At 38.8% G+C, this 18,530-nt stretch overlaps 1 protein-coding gene across 3 annotated transcripts in view; it reads left to right on the top strand.

The window, feature by feature from the left end:
* The window catches only part of EPS15 (epidermal growth factor receptor pathway substrate 15), a gene marked incomplete at both ends in the record, with an annotated part of 144,465 nt that overhangs the window by 89,414 nt on the left and 36,521 nt on the right, over positions 1–18,530 (top strand). For all 3 annotated transcript variants that reach the window (XM_080690749.1, XM_080690748.1, XM_080690747.1), the window contains 3 exons: positions 10,945–11,106; positions 12,753–12,950; positions 16,608–16,811. In XM_080690749.1, coding sequence (XP_080546875.1) covers positions 10,945–11,106; positions 12,753–12,950; positions 16,608–16,811 — 564 coding nt within the window. The remainder of the gene's footprint in view (positions 1–10,944; positions 11,107–12,752; positions 12,951–16,607; positions 16,812–18,530) is intronic.

Below are 18,530 nucleotides of genomic sequence, written 5' to 3'. Positions count from 1 at the left end.
TTTCTAAATAAAATAGAAAATAGGTCTAGGAGTATAGCCCAGAGGTAGAAAGTTCCTAGGTTCCACTCCCAGTACCACCAAAATAAATAAGTAAACAAACAAATAAATAAATAGCCAACCTAAAGAGCTCTAAAATTGACATTGTTCCTTTCAGGCTAAATGGATTGACCTGAAATATTTGGTTTCTTATAGAAGGCAGAATTTCTCTGTGATTGATTTATTGTTCTTATTTAGTAGCAATGATAAGGCATATGCTTAACCTTAAACTTTGTGAAATCCAAAATACGTGATTAGCATAGGAAGTCCAGTTTATTGAATTTTTCTGAATAGGTTGCTGTAAGTAAGGTCTTGTGGATCATGCTTAATATAGACTAAGTAGTAATGGTTGAACATAAATTAATTGAATAGTAACACTGGATTAAAGCTTTGGGTTAGTATATCTGTGTATAATCAGTGGTAGTGAGGCACTAGATTAAGAATGAAGATACTTGACATCTATAAAGCAATTAAAACTCTTCACTTTCATGATTGTTTTCAGTTTTATGAAGTATGAGACAACTTGCCAAAAATAGTCATAAGTAGATTTCATTACCTATTAAATTAACTCTGTGATATGCCCAATGGTAATGAGGCACAGACTAAGAATAACGTGTAATTAAAATTCATAAAAAATTGCAACTCTCAGTACTGACTTTTTGAATTATCTGGCAAAAAGCAATTAACTAGAGCTATTAAGAAATAGCAGAATCTAGCCGGGCATGGTGGCGCACACCTGTAATCCCACTACTTAGAAGACTAAGGCAGGAGGATTGCAGATTTGAGGACAGCTTCAGCAAGTAGTGAGATTCATCAATCTAGTGAGACCCTGTTTCCAAATAGGAATTAAAATTGGCCTGGAGGTGTAACTGGGAGGTAGAATATCTCTGGATTCAATCTCCAGTACCACGAAAGAAAGGAAGGAAGGAAGGAAGGAAGGAAGGAAGGAAGGAAGGAAGGAAGGAAGGAAGGAAGGAAGAAAGAAAACAGAATCTAAGAAGGTATACTTCACTGCTTCTTTCTGGCCCCTCTTTTTACACTTACTAATTGTGGTACTAAAAATGCTAAAATGAAGGCATTAAGAAAGACAAGTATCACTGGGTGTGGTGGCACACATTTGTAATCCCCGTGCTTGGGAGGCTGAGACAGGAGGATCCCTCAGGTTCCAAGCCAGCTGGCTTAAAAGACCCTGTTTCCAAATAAAAAGTATAAAATAGGTCTGGGAGTGTAGCCCGGAGGTAGAAGGGTTTCCAGGAACCCCAGTACCACCAAAACAACAACAAAAAAAAAAACAAAACAAAAAAAAGAAAAGTAATGGAATTTGGCTCATCGGTAATTATCTGCTCAACCCAAACTTATCTTTTCTGAGTATTCTTGCTTTTTACATATTAATAAAGTCACAAATATTGATTGATCTCATATTTCAAGCATAGAAACAAAAATTTCAAAACCAGTTGACTTAAGCTGGTTGTGGTGTGCACACTTGTAATCCCATTACTTGGGAGGCTGAGACAGGATGATCGCAGGTTCATGGCCACCCTCAGCTACTTAAGATAAGGTCCTCTGCAACTTAGACCCTATTTCAAAATAAAGAATAAAAAATAGGGCTGGAGGTGTAGCTCAGAAATAGAATGCCCCTGGTTCAATCCCCAGTACTGCAAAAAAAGAAAAAAATGTGTGTTGTTTTGTTTTTATTTGATGCTAGGAATTGAATCCAAAGCATTGTGTATGCAAGCATGTACTCTACCACTTAGATATAGCCTTAGCCAAGTTTTTTATTTCATATTTATATACTCTAGTTCAGTTAGAATATCTATTACATAATTCCTAAATATTCACTTCTTGTCTGTATTCCTCTCTGAACTCCCATCTTGAAAATTTTTAGTTCAAGATTTTTTTTATTAACAATGACCTCGTTTTATTTCATGAAATGATGACTGCTAATTTATATGAGGCATGCTAATAACTTATCAAGTTCTATGGAAAAATTAGACCCAAAGAGAACCAGTTAAAAAGAGAAAAATTTTGAAAGGCCATTTTATTTCTGATGTTTATGGTTTGGGCTTTTTAATTATAAGGAGAGAAGTAGACCCCACATTCTTTTCTACCTTGTCCCTACATACAATCTTACTAAACTTTTTTTTTTTCTGACTGGACAACAAATATGTAGGAATTTAGCCTCATATGATGCTTTTTAGTTTTTGTATAGAGGTTTATAAACAACAACTTGGTATCAGACAAATTTAAATCCGTTTCTTGGCTCTGCCACTTCCTAGGTTTGTGATCGTAAATAAATAATTGAAGCACTCTATGCTCTAGTTTTCTTTTCTGTGGCATGGAACAATAAAAATGCCAAACACTTCAGAGACTATATAAGAATAAAATGAAGTTGGGTGTGGTAGTGCATGCTTGTAATCCCAGTACTTGGGAGGCTAGTAGAAGAGGATAACGGGTTCGAGGACAGCCTCAGCAAATACTGAGACTCTCATCAACCTAGTGAGACCTTGTTTTAAAATAAAAATAGGACTGGAAGTATAGCTCAGAGATAGATTGCCCCAGATTCAATTTCCAGTACCGCAAAAAAAAAAAAAGAATAAAATTAGACAAAACAGGTAACATGCCTCATAGAATGATTGGCACCAGGTAAATGTTCACTCTGTGCCCTGCAGTCACCTCCTGTGCCTTCCTTCAATGTCAGGCTCTTTTTCCTCTGACTTTTTTCTTCATGCTGGGTTCTCTGTGCATAGGGCTTTCTACTTAGAAAGCTATTGCTGCCATGTTAGCTACCAACCTAATTTTCTACTGCTTTGTGTGAACATTTCCCCCTTCCCATCCTTTTACCACTTTGTACTGTCTTTTGTTTTGTTTGTTTGTTACTAGGGATGGAACCCAGGGGCATTGTAACTCTGCGCAACACCCCCAGCCCTATTTTTTATTCTTTATTTTGAAACAGGGTCTCACTAAGTTTCAGAAGGCCTCACTAAGGTGCTGAGGCTGTTCCGGATTTGTGATCTTTTTCAGCCTCCCAAATGCTGGGATTACAAGCATGTACCACCATGCCTAACTATACAGTCTTGTTTTTTTGTTTTGTTTTGTTTTGTTTTGGTGGTACTGGGGTTCCTGGAAGCCCTTCTACCTCCGGGCCACACTCCCAGACCTATTTTTTATTTTATTTCTGGAAACAGGGTCTCTTAAGCCAGCACAGCTGGCTTCGAACCTGCGTGATCCTCCTGTCTCCGCCTCCCAAGCGCAAGGATTACAAGCATGCACCACCACACCCGGCTACAGTCTTCTATTTACCCATTTCATTGTGCTTTAATTTTTCTCCCCAAGGCCAGCACTCTTAAGGCCAAATATGTTGGTGCTTCCTGTATTAATTAGTTTTGCTTTCTTGGGGTGTACAGTTCTATCTTCCTAACTCTTTCTTTGTTTCTGTGTCCTTTATCAAGAGCAGATGGATGGATGGATGGATGGATGGATGGATGGATGGATGGATGGATAGAGAGAGAGAGATATCTTCTTTCTCTGTACTGCCATGTTGTTCCCATGCTGATAACTACCAAATATTTGTCAAGCTTTCAACTCTTCTGAGTTCTAGTCCCACATCTTCAGTTAATCATTTTGTTATCTATAATTTTAGAGCCAGTATGTCTGAAGTTAGGCTTTTCTTGTTGGAAAAAAGTGGCATCCAGTTTGAACTTTGCTATTTGTCTCAGTGCTTTCACCGCGCCCCTAGCGTCTGTAAGTGCTCACTCTGTCTTCTCTTGCCTTATTCCCACTCATGCTTTTGTTGCTGTAATCTGGAATGTTTGCGACTTTCCTGCTCATAGTAATTCCACCTGTGCCTTAAAGCCCAGCTCAAATCTCATTGCTTCTCTTATCCTTTCCCTTCTCTGTCTCTTTAGGTCAGTTTTCCCTGCATTAGAGCTCGCAGAGGAGCATACCGACTTATGTGGCATGTACCATATGTTGCCTTATAGTCCTAGCTTGGTGTGTGTGTATGTAGATTCCAGGATCTTCTAGACTGTATTATGAGCTCCTGGAGCTTTGAAAATGTTCCCTGGATCATATCTTCTGCCATATTTGGTAATATTAGATGGAGGTACATTAAGGAAGCAATTCACAATAGAAATTAATAAATTTTTATTTTGTTCTTGAAATTTAAAAAAGACACACCCAGAAACCACAGGCAGATAGGTTTGGGAGCAGAATAGGTATCACTGGGTCAACAAGAGAAGCTCCCAATTATTTGTACTTTACCACTTAAGAATAATTCAGAGAAATTGTTCTCTTTTTTTTTTCATTTTAATTCACTTAGTTAAGCTTTCTCAGATGAAGAGGGATGACTTCTTTTAGATGAAAATAAAATTAGATACATGAGCTCAACATTCTTTTCCTGGCTACAGTGCTCTTTCGAACACACTGGGAAGTATCTAATTGGGAAATAAATGCAGGCTGTTAGTGGAGTTTTCTAACACTAGTTTAATAGGCTTTTTTTTTTTTTTTTTTTTTTTGGTGGTATTGGTGGTATTGGGGATGGAACCCTTCTACCTCCGGGCTACACTCCCAGACCTATTTTATATTTTATTTTCTTAAGCTAGCAAGGCTGGCTTTGAACCTGCGCGATCTTCCTGTCTCTACCTCCCCGGGACGGAGATTATAAGTGTGCGCCATCACGCCTGGCGCTCTTTCTGTTTTGTTTTGTTTTGTTTTTTTACTTAAACATCTTGCTCTACAGTTGATCAACCTTTTTATATGAAGAAAAATCCTATAACTTCTGTTTTGAATGTACACAGTGGATGTACCTGATTGTTTCTAGCTTTAGATTTGTTTTAATAAGGTATTTTTAGGTGGTTTTTAAATAAGTAGTACTTTTTGTGAGCTTATTGAAATTCCTCTTGTTCTCTTTAATAATTCTGGTATAGATATCCTACAGAATTATGTGTCTGTATATATGCTTTTTTTAAGAACCTTTTTTTTTTTTTTTGGTACTAGGGATTGAGCTCATGCGCATTCTACCTCTGAGCTATATCCCCAGCCCTGTTTTTTTTTTTTTTTTTTTTAACAAGATCTCACTGAGTTGCTGAAGCTGGCCTAGAACCTGTGATCCTTCTTGTCTCAGCCTCTCAAGTACTGGAATTACAGACATATGCTACCATACCTGACTGCTTTTTTTTTTTTTAATAAAGCAAGTGTTTTATTTATAAATTAGTGCCCCTTTAGTTCACTTTTATTCTGTTTTATGAAACAGTCACAAACATATTCATATTATTTATAATTCCTAAGTTACTTCTACAGATGTACATGTGACTTAGATTACTAAAATGAGTCTTTGATATGTCTAAGACATTTTATGATTTTAAATTTTATCTCCACTATCTGATAGCGCTAAGGGATGGTGATGAGTTTGTCATTTTCAGCAATTTGAGTGATTTCTAGAAAACAGGACATTTTTCTTGAAAAACAATTTTTAAATAAAGCAGAGATTCCGCAGCTCATTATCCCTTCATTCCTGGATAAAGCTTAGCTGTGGTTGCTTTGGTGTTTTTCTAGAACACACTCGGCACCATGTTACCTAGGCCTGTTCCCGGCATCCTTGCCACTTTCTAATGGCTGCAAGTAGAGCATGACTGGGGAAGCAAGGCAGAGCCAAGAATTTATGGGGAAGCAAGGCAGAGCACTCGTAAGTGCTGCCACTGTGCACTGACCGGGAGGGGGCTTCCCAAGGGTCACCTAAGAGCAAGAGAAATGATCCACATTGAATGAGGAGAAGGCACTGTCTGCCAGGAGAACCTGCTACCGCCCTAGTTAAGGGCATGGCAGGGATAGGGGAGCGGGAGGAGGCTTAAATCTGTTTATTGAGTCTCAGGATAAACAGATTTGTAACAAGTATTAGTTGGATGCTGATTATGATACAGAAATTGCATTGCATTGGTGGTAGTGAAATTTGATTCTTATTCCTGTTGGCATGTATATTCATAACTGTTCAGTTTTACTTTGTACAGTTCAATAATTTTAAATCCTAAATAAGATCCTTTAGCTTGTGAATTTGTTTGAATTTTTATAGAGAAAGTCTTCTTTTCAAATTTAGAAATAGATATAGAGAACCACTAATTAGAATGAATTTTTAAGAGGACCTCTGTCCAACTTTTGGTATTGCACTATTGTGAGGTATTTTCTCAGTAACTTTTTTCATAGGCTCATGCTTTTGTGTTACCATGAAGACTTTTACTGCAGCCAAGAAGTAAGAAAAGGCCGTAAGGTTAGGAAGTGTGAGTGAATGGTTTGCTATTTGGAAGAGAAAGGGCGGGAGTAAACATATTGGTTTGTTTATCCCTTTTCCTGTTGTGTAAGCCTGTCTTCCGCTGTTAGGATTAAATGGTTTGGCCAAAATATTATTTTGGAAAAAAAATGGTTCTGTTTATTAAAGGAAACTAGCAGTAATCCTATTATTTGTAATTCTTACCTAAAAATTTAGTCAAATCAGATTTTTTGTGTCTGTGTGGTACTAGGGATTAAACCCAGGGACATTCTATAAGTCTGAGATACCCTTAGACCTCCTTCTTAATTTTTAAATTTGAAATAGGTTCTTACTAAATTTCTGAGAGTCTTGCTAAATTGCTGAGGCTTGTTTTGTTTTGAACCTGCAAGCCTCCTGTTTTGGCCTCCCAAGTAGTGGAATAACAGGAATTCATCACCATGCCCAGCTACATCAGAATATTTTTATATTTGTCTAAAACCATCAAGATGTGATACTTAAAAAACAGCAAACTTGCCAGGCATGGTGGTGCATTCCTGTAATCCCAGTACCTGGAAAGTTGAGACAGGAGGATGGCAGGTTCCAGATTAGCCTCAGCAGCTTAGCAAGACTTGTTTCGAAATATAAAATGGACTAGGGTATACCTAAATATTTACACTGTGTACTGAAAACTGAGAATACCATGGTGAATAAAACTTACAAATAATTCTTGACTCATGAAGCTTACTTGTATTTTTGAGCATAGATTCCTAAACTTACTTGGCTTTTTGGGGGGGAAATTACTCAGCACCCTTTTGGAAGTCTACCTTCTTTAAGCAAATAAAACAAAGATTCAGTGACAAACTTGTATCCTTTTATGTTTCTATGTTTTGTTCTAGCACCTCACCCCCGTGTGTGAGGTGCTATTACCCACTTTGGAAATATGTGTCCTAGAGGAAGATAGGCCATAAGTAAGAACAATGGATTATATGCTCTATTATTCTTAGAAACTTTACAACCCAGCCAGGTGTGGTGGCTCACACCTGTTATCCTAGTATTTGGGAGCCTAAGACTGGAGGGATCACAGGCTCAAAGCCAGCCTCAGCAACTTTGTGACAGACCTTTTTTTAAAAAAAAAAAATAAATAGGGTTGGGGGTGTAGTGGAAATAGAATGCCTCTAAGTTCAATCCCTAGTCAGTCAGTCTGTCAGTGTGTCTCTGTCTGTCACACACACACACACAAAAACTTTACAGTCCCACACTGGAAATAGTCTTAATAACTTGGTATATCCATACAATAAAATACTATTCTAGAATAAAAAGGAATATACATGGAGCAACGTGTGTGAATCTCTAAAATGTTATTCTTGATGTAAAAGCAGGTTACAGTAGATTGCATATGTGATTCTGTTGGTGTGTGTGTGTGTGTGTGTGTGTGTGTGTGTGTGTGTGTGTGTGTGTTGGTGGTACTGGGGTTCCTGGAAACCCTTCTACCTCCGGGCTACACTCCCAGACCTATTTTTATATTTTTATTTGGAAACAGGGTCTCAAGCCACCTGAGCGATCCTCCTGTCTCCACCTCCCAAGTGCAGGGATTACGAGCGTACACCACCACGTCCGGATTGATATGAAATTTTTACTAACTGCAAAACTATAGAAACAAAAAGCAGGTCATTAATTGCCTGGGGCACAAAATAAGAGTGCAAATGAACATAAGAGAACTTTTGGAGTGATGAATTAATTAATTCTAAAACTGAATTGTGACAATGGTTGCACAAGTGTATCAATTTATTAAACTTTGAAGTGTATACTTAAAATGGCAAATTTTATATTATATAAACTACACTTCAGTAAGGCTGTTTAAAATAACTATATGCCAACATTAAAAACATTATGCTAAGTAAATAAAGCCAGTTACAAAAAGACACGTTGTATGACTTTATGTAAAATGTCTAGAATAAACAAATCCATAGAGATAAAAAGATTGTTTCTAGCCAGGCGTGGTGGCGCACGCTTGTAATCCCTGCGCTTGGGAGGCAGAGACAGGAGGATCGCGCAGGTTCGAAGCCAGCCGCGCGCGCTGGTTTAGGAGACCCTGTTTCCAAATGAAAATGTAAAAATAGGTCTGGGAGTGTAGCCCGGAGGTAGAAGGGCTTCCAGGAACCCCAGTACCACCAAAAAAAAAAAAAAAAAAAAAAAAAAAAAAAAAAAAAAAGATTGTTTCTAGGGCAGAGGAGGATGGGGTAAGGTAAGGAGGGAAGTCAGCAGAGAAGTAAGAGTTAACTTGCTAATGGGATCAAGGTTTCTTTCTTGGGTTGATGAAAGTGTTCCAGAATGTTTTGAGTTAATTATTGTACAACTCCCTGAATGTACTACTAAAAACCACTGAATTGTATACTTTTAAATAGGTGAATGGTATGCTATTCAAATTATTTCAGTAATCTGTTATAGAAAATAAATCAGTCATGCTATATTTGAGGGAGAATTAGAAGTGGGCTGGGCGGGGGGTGGTTTTGATAGTCAGAACACCTCACTGAGAAGCTTTCAAAGAGCTGAGGGGCCAGATTCCTAGAGGAAGGAGTTTCTAAGTGGAAGGGGTCATTGGTGGAAGGTCCCGAGGGGTCAGACCTGGTGTTTGAGGAGTGCCAAAGAGGACAGCCTGGTTGAGATAGACTGAGTAAGGGAGCGGTCTCTAGGAAGTGAGGTTGAGGGATGGGATCGAATAGGTCTTTGGTTTTTGCAGTGAGATGGGGGAGGTCAGTGCAAGGGTTTGAGTGTTTCTCTCTGTCTCTGTCTCTCTGTGGTGCTAGGAATTGAACTCATACATGCTAGGCAGACATTAACATTGAGCTATACCTCCAGCTTGTTTTAAATTTTATTTTGAGATAGGATTTCACTCAGTTTACTGAACTTACCTTTAACTTACAGTCCTCTGGACTCAGCCCTTTGAGTAGCTTGCCCAACTATGTTTCATTATTTTACAATATATTTCTGCTCTAGTATTTGGGATGCTGAGATAGGAGAATCAGTTTTGAGGCCAGCTGCAGAAACTTAAGACAGTTTCAGAATTAAAAAAAAAATTAAAAAGAGCTTGGGGATAGAATACTCAAGTTCAGTCTTCAGTACCAAATTTTTTTTCTATTTTAATTGACACATTGTAATTATACATATTTTAGGTGCAGTGTAATAATGTATATGTAATGGATGATGATCAAGTCATGATAATTGGCATACCTATAATCTCATACATAGTATTTCTTTGTAGAACATTCAAAAAACCTCTCTGGTAGCTATTTTCAAATATTCAGTTAATAATTGTCAAACATAGTTGTCCTATTGTTCAGTACAACCTCAGAAATGATTCCTCTTGAATCTAACTGCACGCCATTGTCCTCCCATGGTTCCCCCCACACCCACACCTTGCCAGGCTCCGTTAACCGCTGTTCTGTTCTCTACTTCTGAGAGACCACCTTTTATACTTGCACATACAAGTGAGGATGTGTGGTACTTGTTTGACATAGGTCTCTAGTAGAGGCTGATGTGCTGAAAATACACGAAGACTGCATGAGTGGAAGCAGGGCTGCCAGCTAGGGAGGGGGCAGCAGTCCAGCAAGCAGATGAAAGCCACTGTGCCAGCAGTGGGGAGCAAAGGGGCCCATATCTGAATGTCATTTGAAGGAAGTAACAATAGGGTTTGCTCACAGATTGGAGATGTGAAAGAAAGGGAAGAATCAAAGAAAATACCATGGTTTTTTTTTTTTTTTTTTTTTTTTTACCAGAGTAACTGAGAGGAGGGGGAAGATTGAGGTTAAAGATTTACAGAGAAGTGCCAGGAGGTTTGTTTGTTTGTTTGTTTGTTTGTTTGTTTGTTTGTTTTTGGTGGTATTGGGGTAGAACCCAGAATCTTTCTACCTCTGGGCTATACTCCCAGACCTATTTTATACTTTATTTGGAAACAGGGTCTCACTAAGTTGCTGAGAGCCTCACTAAGTAGCTGAGGCTGGCTTCGAACCTGTGCCATCCTCCTGTCTCAGCCTCCCAAGCGCAGGGATTACAAGCGTGCGCCACCACACCCGGCTGGAGTTTTGTTTTTGACATGCTAGTGAAGCCCATCAGATGTCCAAGGATGGGTTGTTGTTGTTGTTGTTTTTGTATATGTGTGTGTGGTGCTGTGGATCAACCCAGGATCTCACAAATGCTAGGCCAGTTCTCTATCACTGACTGACATCCCCATCCCTGAGGACAGATTTGAATAAGCAAATTAGATGTCTAAATCTAGAGTCTAGCCTGTTGTGGTAGTGCACACTTGTAATCCCAGTACCTAGGAGGCTGATAAAAAGAGGATAGCAGATTTGAAGCTAGCCTCAGAACTTAGTGAGAAATAAAAATAGAATAAAAAATAAAGAAGGACTGGAGGTGTAGCTCAGAGATAGAACACTCCTTGGTTCAGTCCCTAGTACCACAAAAAATAAATGAATGCGTGAATGAATTAATGTGCAGTCTAGGGAAGAGGTCCTCAAGTAAAGATTGTATAGTTATGAATACTCTAGTGCACCAAAACAATGTATTTGATAAGAAAATACTTTATTTTCCCTTAAGACAGACTTAAAAATTAGCTTACCCTCTCCCTTCCCAAAGAGAATAAATATGTTAATTTTCTTATATTGTAGGATCTTCAAGATGAAGTTCAAAGAGAAAATATCAATCTACAAAAACTACAGGCCCAGAAGCAGCAAGTACAGGAGCTCCTTGATGAACTGGATGAGCAGAAAGCCCAGCTGGAGGAGCAACTCAAGGAAGTCAGGAAGAAATGTGCGGAGGAGGCCCAGCTGGTAATGGCCGCGGCTTCCTGCTGCCTGCGAATAGGCTTTAGTTGCTTTTCCCAGTTGAACACGAAAACATTGTCTGCCCTTGTTCTCCTTAGGTGGCAATCTAGTCAGCAGTTGGCACATGAGGGAAATGGAGTAAGGTTCACCAGGTATTATAGGCTGGCTTTAGTGGAAATACAAGGGCACTATTTTATTTTATTTTATTATTTTTATTTTATTATTATTATTTTATTTATTTATTTATTTATTTTTTTGGTGGTACTGGGGTTCCTGGAAGCCCTTCTACTTCCGGGCTACACTCCCAGACCTATTTTTACATTTTTATTTGGAAACAGGGTCTCCTAAGCCAGCACACGTGGCTGGCTTCGAACCTGCGTGATCCTCCTGTCTCTGCCTCCCAAGCGCAGGGATTACAAGCGTGCGCCACCACGCCCAGCCAAGAGCACTATTTTAAAAGGGCAGAATTCTTCCAAATTTTGTTTGGAAGTGTAGTCCCTCCCCCCTCCCTTTCCCTCTCCTCTTCCATAAATTTCCCTTCTCCCCCAAATATATACATCAAAAAGCACCAAAATTGTAAACTAAAAAGATAAATGTATTATGTTATAAAACTTTTTTTTTTGGTAGTTCTGGGGATAGAACTCAGGAGCATTCTACCTCTGAGCCGCACCCCCAGCCCTATCTATCTATCTATCTATCTTTATTTTTGTGGTACTGGGGAGAGAACCCAGAATTACACCCCAGCCCTATTTTTTTTAATAGTTTTCATTTTGAAACAGGGTCTCACTGAGTTGTAAAGGGCCTCAATAAGTAGCTGAGGCTGCCCTTGAACCAGGATCCTCCTGTCTCAGCCTCTGGAATGCTGGGATTACAAGCATGTGCCACCACATCCAGCCCCAACCCTATTTATTTATTTATTTATTTATTTATTTATTTATTTATTATTTATTTATTTATTTATTTATTTTGGGGGTACTGGGGATAGAACAAAGGGGTATTATACCTCCGAGCTACAGCCCCTAACTCTATTATTTATTTATTTATTTATTTATTTATTTATTTATTTATTTTGGTGCTACTGGGGTTCCTGGAAACCCTTCTATCTCCAGGGTACACTCCCAGACTTATTTTTATATTTGTATTTGGAAACAGGGTCTCTTAAGCCAGCAAGGCTGGCTTCGAACCAGCATGATCCTCTTGTCTTAGCCTCCCGAATGCTGGGATTACGAGGGTGCACCACCACACCTGGCTCCCGGCCCTAATTTTTATTCTTTATTTGGAAGCAGGGTCTCACTAAGTAGCTGAGGCTGTCCTTGAACCTGCGATCCTCAGCTCAGCCTCCCAAGTACTGGGATTACAAGTGTGCGTCACAACACCTAACACATTATAGAACATTTTAATGTCTTCTCTCTTTTTTTGTGTGTGGTGCTAGGGATTGAACCCAGGGGCAATCTTCCTCCAAACTACACTCTCAGCCCTTTTTTTTATTCTTTATTTTGAAACAGGGTCTCACTAAGTTGCTGAGGCTGTCTGCGAACTGTGGTCCTACTGTCTCAGCTTCCCAAATGCTGGGAATTACAAGCATGCACCACCATACCCAGCTGAACGCTCTCTTCTTTTAATCCCCCTTCTCATTCACCTCCCTATTATAGATCTCTTCTCTGAAAGCTGAAATAACTAATCAAGAATCACAGATCTCAACTTATGAAGAAGAACTGGCCAAAGCTAGAGAAGAGCTGAGCCGCTTACAGCAAGAAACAGCAGAACTGGAGGAAAGTGTGGAATCAGGGAAGGCTCAGCTGGACCCTCTCCAGCAGCACCTGCAAGAGTCACAGCAGGAAATTAGCTCAGTAAGTCTCCATAAGCAGAAGTACTCAGTGGGCCCTGGCTACCCTGCTACTCAATGATTCTTTCTCTTTTCTTTTCTTTTCTTTTTTTTTTTTTTTTTTTTTTTTTAGTGGGACTTGAACCCAGGTGTTCTATCTCTGAAATACATTCCCAGCTCTTTTTTTGAAACAGAAACAGGGTCTCACTAAATTGCTGAGGCTGTCCTCAAACCTTCATCCTCCTATCTCAGCCTCTTAAGTACTGGGATTATAGGCATGCACCACCGTGCCCAGCATCAGTGACACTTTCTAACATCTGCTTCTCCCTCTGCCTAATTTATTATTAGTCATTTTGTACAAATAGGTTTCATGTCACCAGATATACATTCAAACTATCATGTATCTTCTACATCTGCTGATCATTTGAATAGTTAGTGGGTAAGAATGTAGGCTTTATAGTTAGATGGTCTTTTTTTTTTTTTTTTTTTTTGCTGGTCTGGGAATGGAACCCAGGGGCAATTGACCTCCGAGCTACACCCCCTGCCTTATATTTTATTTTTTATTTTGAAACAGGGTCTCTCACTAAGTTGCAGAGGACCTCACTAAGTAGCTGAGGCTGTCTGCAAACCGAGATCCTCCAGTCTCGGCCTCCCGAATGCTGGGATTACAAGCGTGCACCACCACGCCCGGCTTAGATGGTCCATATTTTAAGGGTATATAGATAAATGATTTTTAATAATTTTAGAATTCTGCAAATGTCACACAAATTAGTATTATAGTATTTCATCACTTTCAAAAGATCCCTCATAGCCATTTTTAGCCAGTTTCCATTTCTACCCTCAGGTGGCTACTAATCTGCAAGCTCTAGATTTGGGGTTAGAATATTTTATATAGATGAAATCAAACAATATATAATCTTTTTCATGTGATTCTTCCACTTAGTACGCATAATATATTTGAGGTTAGCCGGGCGTGGTGGCACATGCTTGTAATCCCAGCGCTTGGGAGGCTGAGACAGGAGGATCGCACAGGTTCAGAGCCAGCCTCAGCTCTTACTTAGGCTCTCAGCAACTTAGTAAGACCCAGTTTCCAAATAAAGTATAAAATAGGTCTGAGAATATAGCCCGGAAGTAGAAAGACCCTGGGTTCCACCCCCAGTACCACCAAAAAAAAGAAATATATGTATATATATACATATATATATATGTATATATATGTATATATATATTTGAGGTTCATCAATTATTTGTATCATGTATCAATATTATATTCCATTTTACTTCTGAATAGTATTCCCTCATATATTTAGGAAATATTTATTTACTTAACGTTCCAACTAATGAACATTTGTATTCTTTCTCTTTGTTGGCTGTTATGAATAATGCTGTTATGAACATTCACATACAAGTCTTTATGTAGGTATCTGATTTCATTTCTCCTGGATATGAAACAATTGGTCATACTGTAAAGTTATGTTTAACCTCTTTTTCACTAAACTTTATTTTTGTACTAGGAACTGAAACCAGAGGCATCCTACCTCCAAGCTATGCCCCCAGCCCCATTTTATTTTTATTTTGAAACAGGGTCTCACTAGGTTAATGAGAGTCTCATTATTTGATGACGCTGTCCTAAACCTGCAATCCTCCTGTTTTAGCCTCCAGCTACTGGGATTACAGGTGTGTGCCACCATGCATGACTTTATTAAACTTTAAATTACCAAATTGTTTTCCAAAGAGGACATACCTTTTTATATCACCACCAGCAACAGATGAGGGTTCTAGTTTGTTCACATTCTTACCAATATACCGTAGTCTTCCTAATAGTAGAAAGTGGTATCTCATAGTGTTTAATTTGCATTCCCCTATTCCTTGTTACTTATTGAATGCCTTTTCATGTGCTTATTAGCCATGTGTTTATCTTCCTAGATTAAAAGTCTATTCATATCTTTTTACTTATTTTTAAAATTGAGTTGTCTCATCATATTATGTTTTTTAGCATATACTTTACTAGAGAAATGATTTACAAATAATTTCTCTCAGTCTGTGACTTGTCTTTTCTTTTTGATTTCTTTGAATTTTTTTTTTTTCAATACTGGGGATGGAACCTAGAGGCATTTGACTTCCAAGCTATACCCTCAGCCTTATTTTTTATTTTTTATTTTGAAACTGCGTCTCATTAAGTTGCGGAAGGCCGTACTAAGTAGCTGAGGCTATTGTGAACCACAGTCCTCCAGTCTCAGCCTTCCAAATGCTGGGATTACAAGCACACGCCACCACTCCCAGCTTTTTATTTTTTATTTTGAAACAGGGTCTCACTGAATTGCAAAGGGCCTCACTAAGTAGCAGAGGCTGTTTTTAAACCCCGATCCTCCTGTCTTAGCCTCCTATATGCTGGAATGATAAGTGTGTGCCACCACACCCAGCTTCTTTGATCTTTTTTGAAATAGGCCTTCTTTCAAAGGAAAGAACATAAACAAATGAAGAAAGCGCTCTCTGTATTATAAATCATTATTTAGAAAATAAAACAATGTTTGTAAGCCATACAAAAGAAAGCCTAAATTTGGTCAGTATTCTTTTATCTCAGACAGAACCATAAGGAACAATCTGTTCTAAATAGAATTGATAGGTATTTCCATTTACTGTTGCATTGAAATGGTGTGTATAATTTTACTGTTACAGTTTTAATGTTAGAGTGAATCATGAAATAGACTTTATGGTCATGGTACTGGGATTACAAGTGTGCACCACCATGCCCAGCTCATTCATATATATATATTAGCTATTATAATGCATTGAATTCTCCTTCTGTGTCCTACTGTTGTTCTAGGAGTGTTAATTCATTTGAATGATAGGATCAGAAACACTTTGCCCTTTATTTAACATGCTTGGAATAGCTTAGATTTAGAGAAGACATTAGGACTCTAACCCACTAACAAATAATGCCAGAAAACAGAACTCCAGCTTATTTTACCCTTGTTTTCTCTCCCCTTTCCCAGTAGGAGTATGGCTGGTTCCAAAAAGCCTTTTGCACTATCCTTAACTTCCTGTATCTCTCTTAAAGCTGCATCACAGAGTCTCTTTTTTCTCTGTCATGTTGCTATCTCTTTCCACACAGTATCTTACCTTTTTCTTTTTGTCTTCTTTCTCTTTCTTTTTTCTCTTCTTTTCTTTTCTTTTCTTTTCTTTTCTTTTCTTTCTTTTTGTGGTACCAAGGATTGAACTCAGAGGCATTCTACCTCCTAGCTATACTCTCAGCACTATTTTATTTTTATTTTGAAACAGGGTCTCGCTAGGTTGATGAGAGTCTCCCTACTTGCTGAGGCTGTCCTTGAACTTGCGATCCTCCTGTCTCAGTCTCCCAAGTACTGGGATTACAAGCATGCGCCACCATGCCAGGCTTCTTTTTCTAATTATACTCTAAGGCACTGCCAGTTTGCAGAAATTCAGAATTCTTGGAGATTTCAAAAGATATACAAAAACAAAATCCATGTATACTAGAATTTCAAGAAAACTTACTGGGAGGTTATTGACATGTCTTCTCTAAGTCATGCTGTATTGCCAGAAGATTTTCCTGATAGAGAGCCAATTTATTCTTGACCAAGTCTAGGGGTATAGCTATTTTTATGGTACCTGCCTTTCAAGTGATAAATTTTGTTTTATATTTCTGCTTCTGTATTGATAGATGCAAATGAGATTGATGGAAATGAAAGAGCTGGAAAATCATAATAATCAATCAAATTGGTGTGGTAGCCCACACAGCATTCTTGTGAATGGCGCTACAGATTATTGCAGCCTCAGCACCAGCAGCAGTGAAACAGCCAACCTCAATGAACACGCCGAAAGCCAGAGCAACCTGGAGTCAGAGACCATGCACCAGGAGTCTCCAGTGAGTCTGAGAGCCATGCAGATCAAAGTTCTGTTGCATCATACTTAATGTGAATTTGTTAATATGCCTCACCTGAGGACAATTGAGATCTCATTTTTAGAAGCAGAAAGTGAGCCGAGCGTGGTGGCTCATCCCTGTAATCTCATTATTTGGGAGACTGAAACAAGAGGAACACAAGTTCAGGGACAGCCTCAGCAAGTAGTGAGACTCTAATCAGCATAGTGAGACCCTGTTTCAAAATAAAAATCAAGTAGAGTCAGGTGTGTAGCTCAGAGGTAGTGTACCCCTGGGCTCCATCCCCATTAAAACACACACAAAGAGTGAGTCCTGTTATAGTAATTTTAACAATTTTAGCTAGAGTTATAATGTAATATTAACTGCTTTGGGTTTTTCATAGAAATGATTTAAAAAATAGTACTTTATAGGTAATAACATTCATTTATTCATTGTTGAGATGAAGTCTCACTGTGTTGTCCAGAGTCATCTTAAACTCCTGGGATTAAGCAGCTCTCCTGCCTCTGCCTCTTAGTTACTAAGACAATAGGTTCCACTGTACTTGGCTTAGATAACATTTTTTAAAGGGGCTGAGGGTCTAGCTCAGTGTAATGAGCTTGTCTAACATGTGAGAGGCCCTGGCATGACACACAAAAGAAAGTTTAGTCTTACTCAATACTCAAAGTCGTTTTATTATAATGTTAATGAAATTCTTAACCCTTTCTTTAAGTAGCATACAGTTCAGTAGTGTGGCACTGTATTAAAGGGCTGTGATGAAAAACAGGATATTCAGGGAGGACAGACAGCTTGAAGGGAACTCAAAAAAGATTCTGTAGGGCAAGCTCTGTAAGTCACCTTTGGTAAGCAAGAAGGGGTTAAGCAAAGAAGACGGTGGTACATTCCTGGCAGAGGTCCTGTAGCATACATAGAAAGTAGAAGAGGGCTGGGTGTGGTGGCGCACGCTTGTAATCCCAGCATTCAGGAGGCTGAGACCAGAGGATCGCGGTATGTGGACAGCCTCAGCTACTTAGGCCCTTCGCAACTCAGTGAGACCCTGTTTCAAAATAAAGAATAAAAAATAGGGCTGGGGGTGTAGCTCAGTTGTTGATGCCCCCGGGTTCCATCCCCAGTACCACACAAAAAAAGTAAAAGAAAACATGCTGTGTGGAATCATGACAAGTTTGGAAGGATATCTTTGGTAAGAGATGAGGCAGTCTCCTAGTGGGCATCTGCATTTTCTTTGTTACTTTATCAGAGTATAGATGTATATGTTCTATCCCACGCTTGCTGAACTAGAGTTTCTGGGATGAAACACCAGGTACGTATATTTTAGTAACAAATTCCTTATGGATTACTTATGTGATTTTAAAGTATATCTAGATAAAAATGACTTGTATATTAGGGCCAGAGGGCAAAATAATTCAGATTCATTTTGAATCATTGTGAGATTTATCTTACTGAAGTAAGTAGCCCTTGAAGAATATTAAACAGGAAATAGTTAAATTTACCTTTTAGAAATATGGGAAATGAGCTGGGTGTGGTGACACATGCCTGTAATCTCAGTATTTGGGAAGCTTAGACAGGAGGATCCCAGGTTTGAGGACAGCCTCAGCAAGTAGTGAGTTCTCATCAACCTAGCAAGAGCCTGTTTCCAACCAAAAAATAAAACAGGGCTGGAATGTCGCCTGCAAGCAGAATGCCTCTGGGTTCCACCCCCAGTGCCAC

This window comes from Muscardinus avellanarius (assembly GCF_963383645.1).
Source record: "Muscardinus avellanarius genome assembly, chromosome: 3".
NCBI classification, from domain to species: Eukaryota; Metazoa; Chordata; class Mammalia; order Rodentia; family Gliridae; genus Muscardinus; species Muscardinus avellanarius.
The sequence above is the reverse complement of the archived record's forward strand: the minus strand, read 5'-3'. Positions and strand labels throughout refer to the sequence as shown.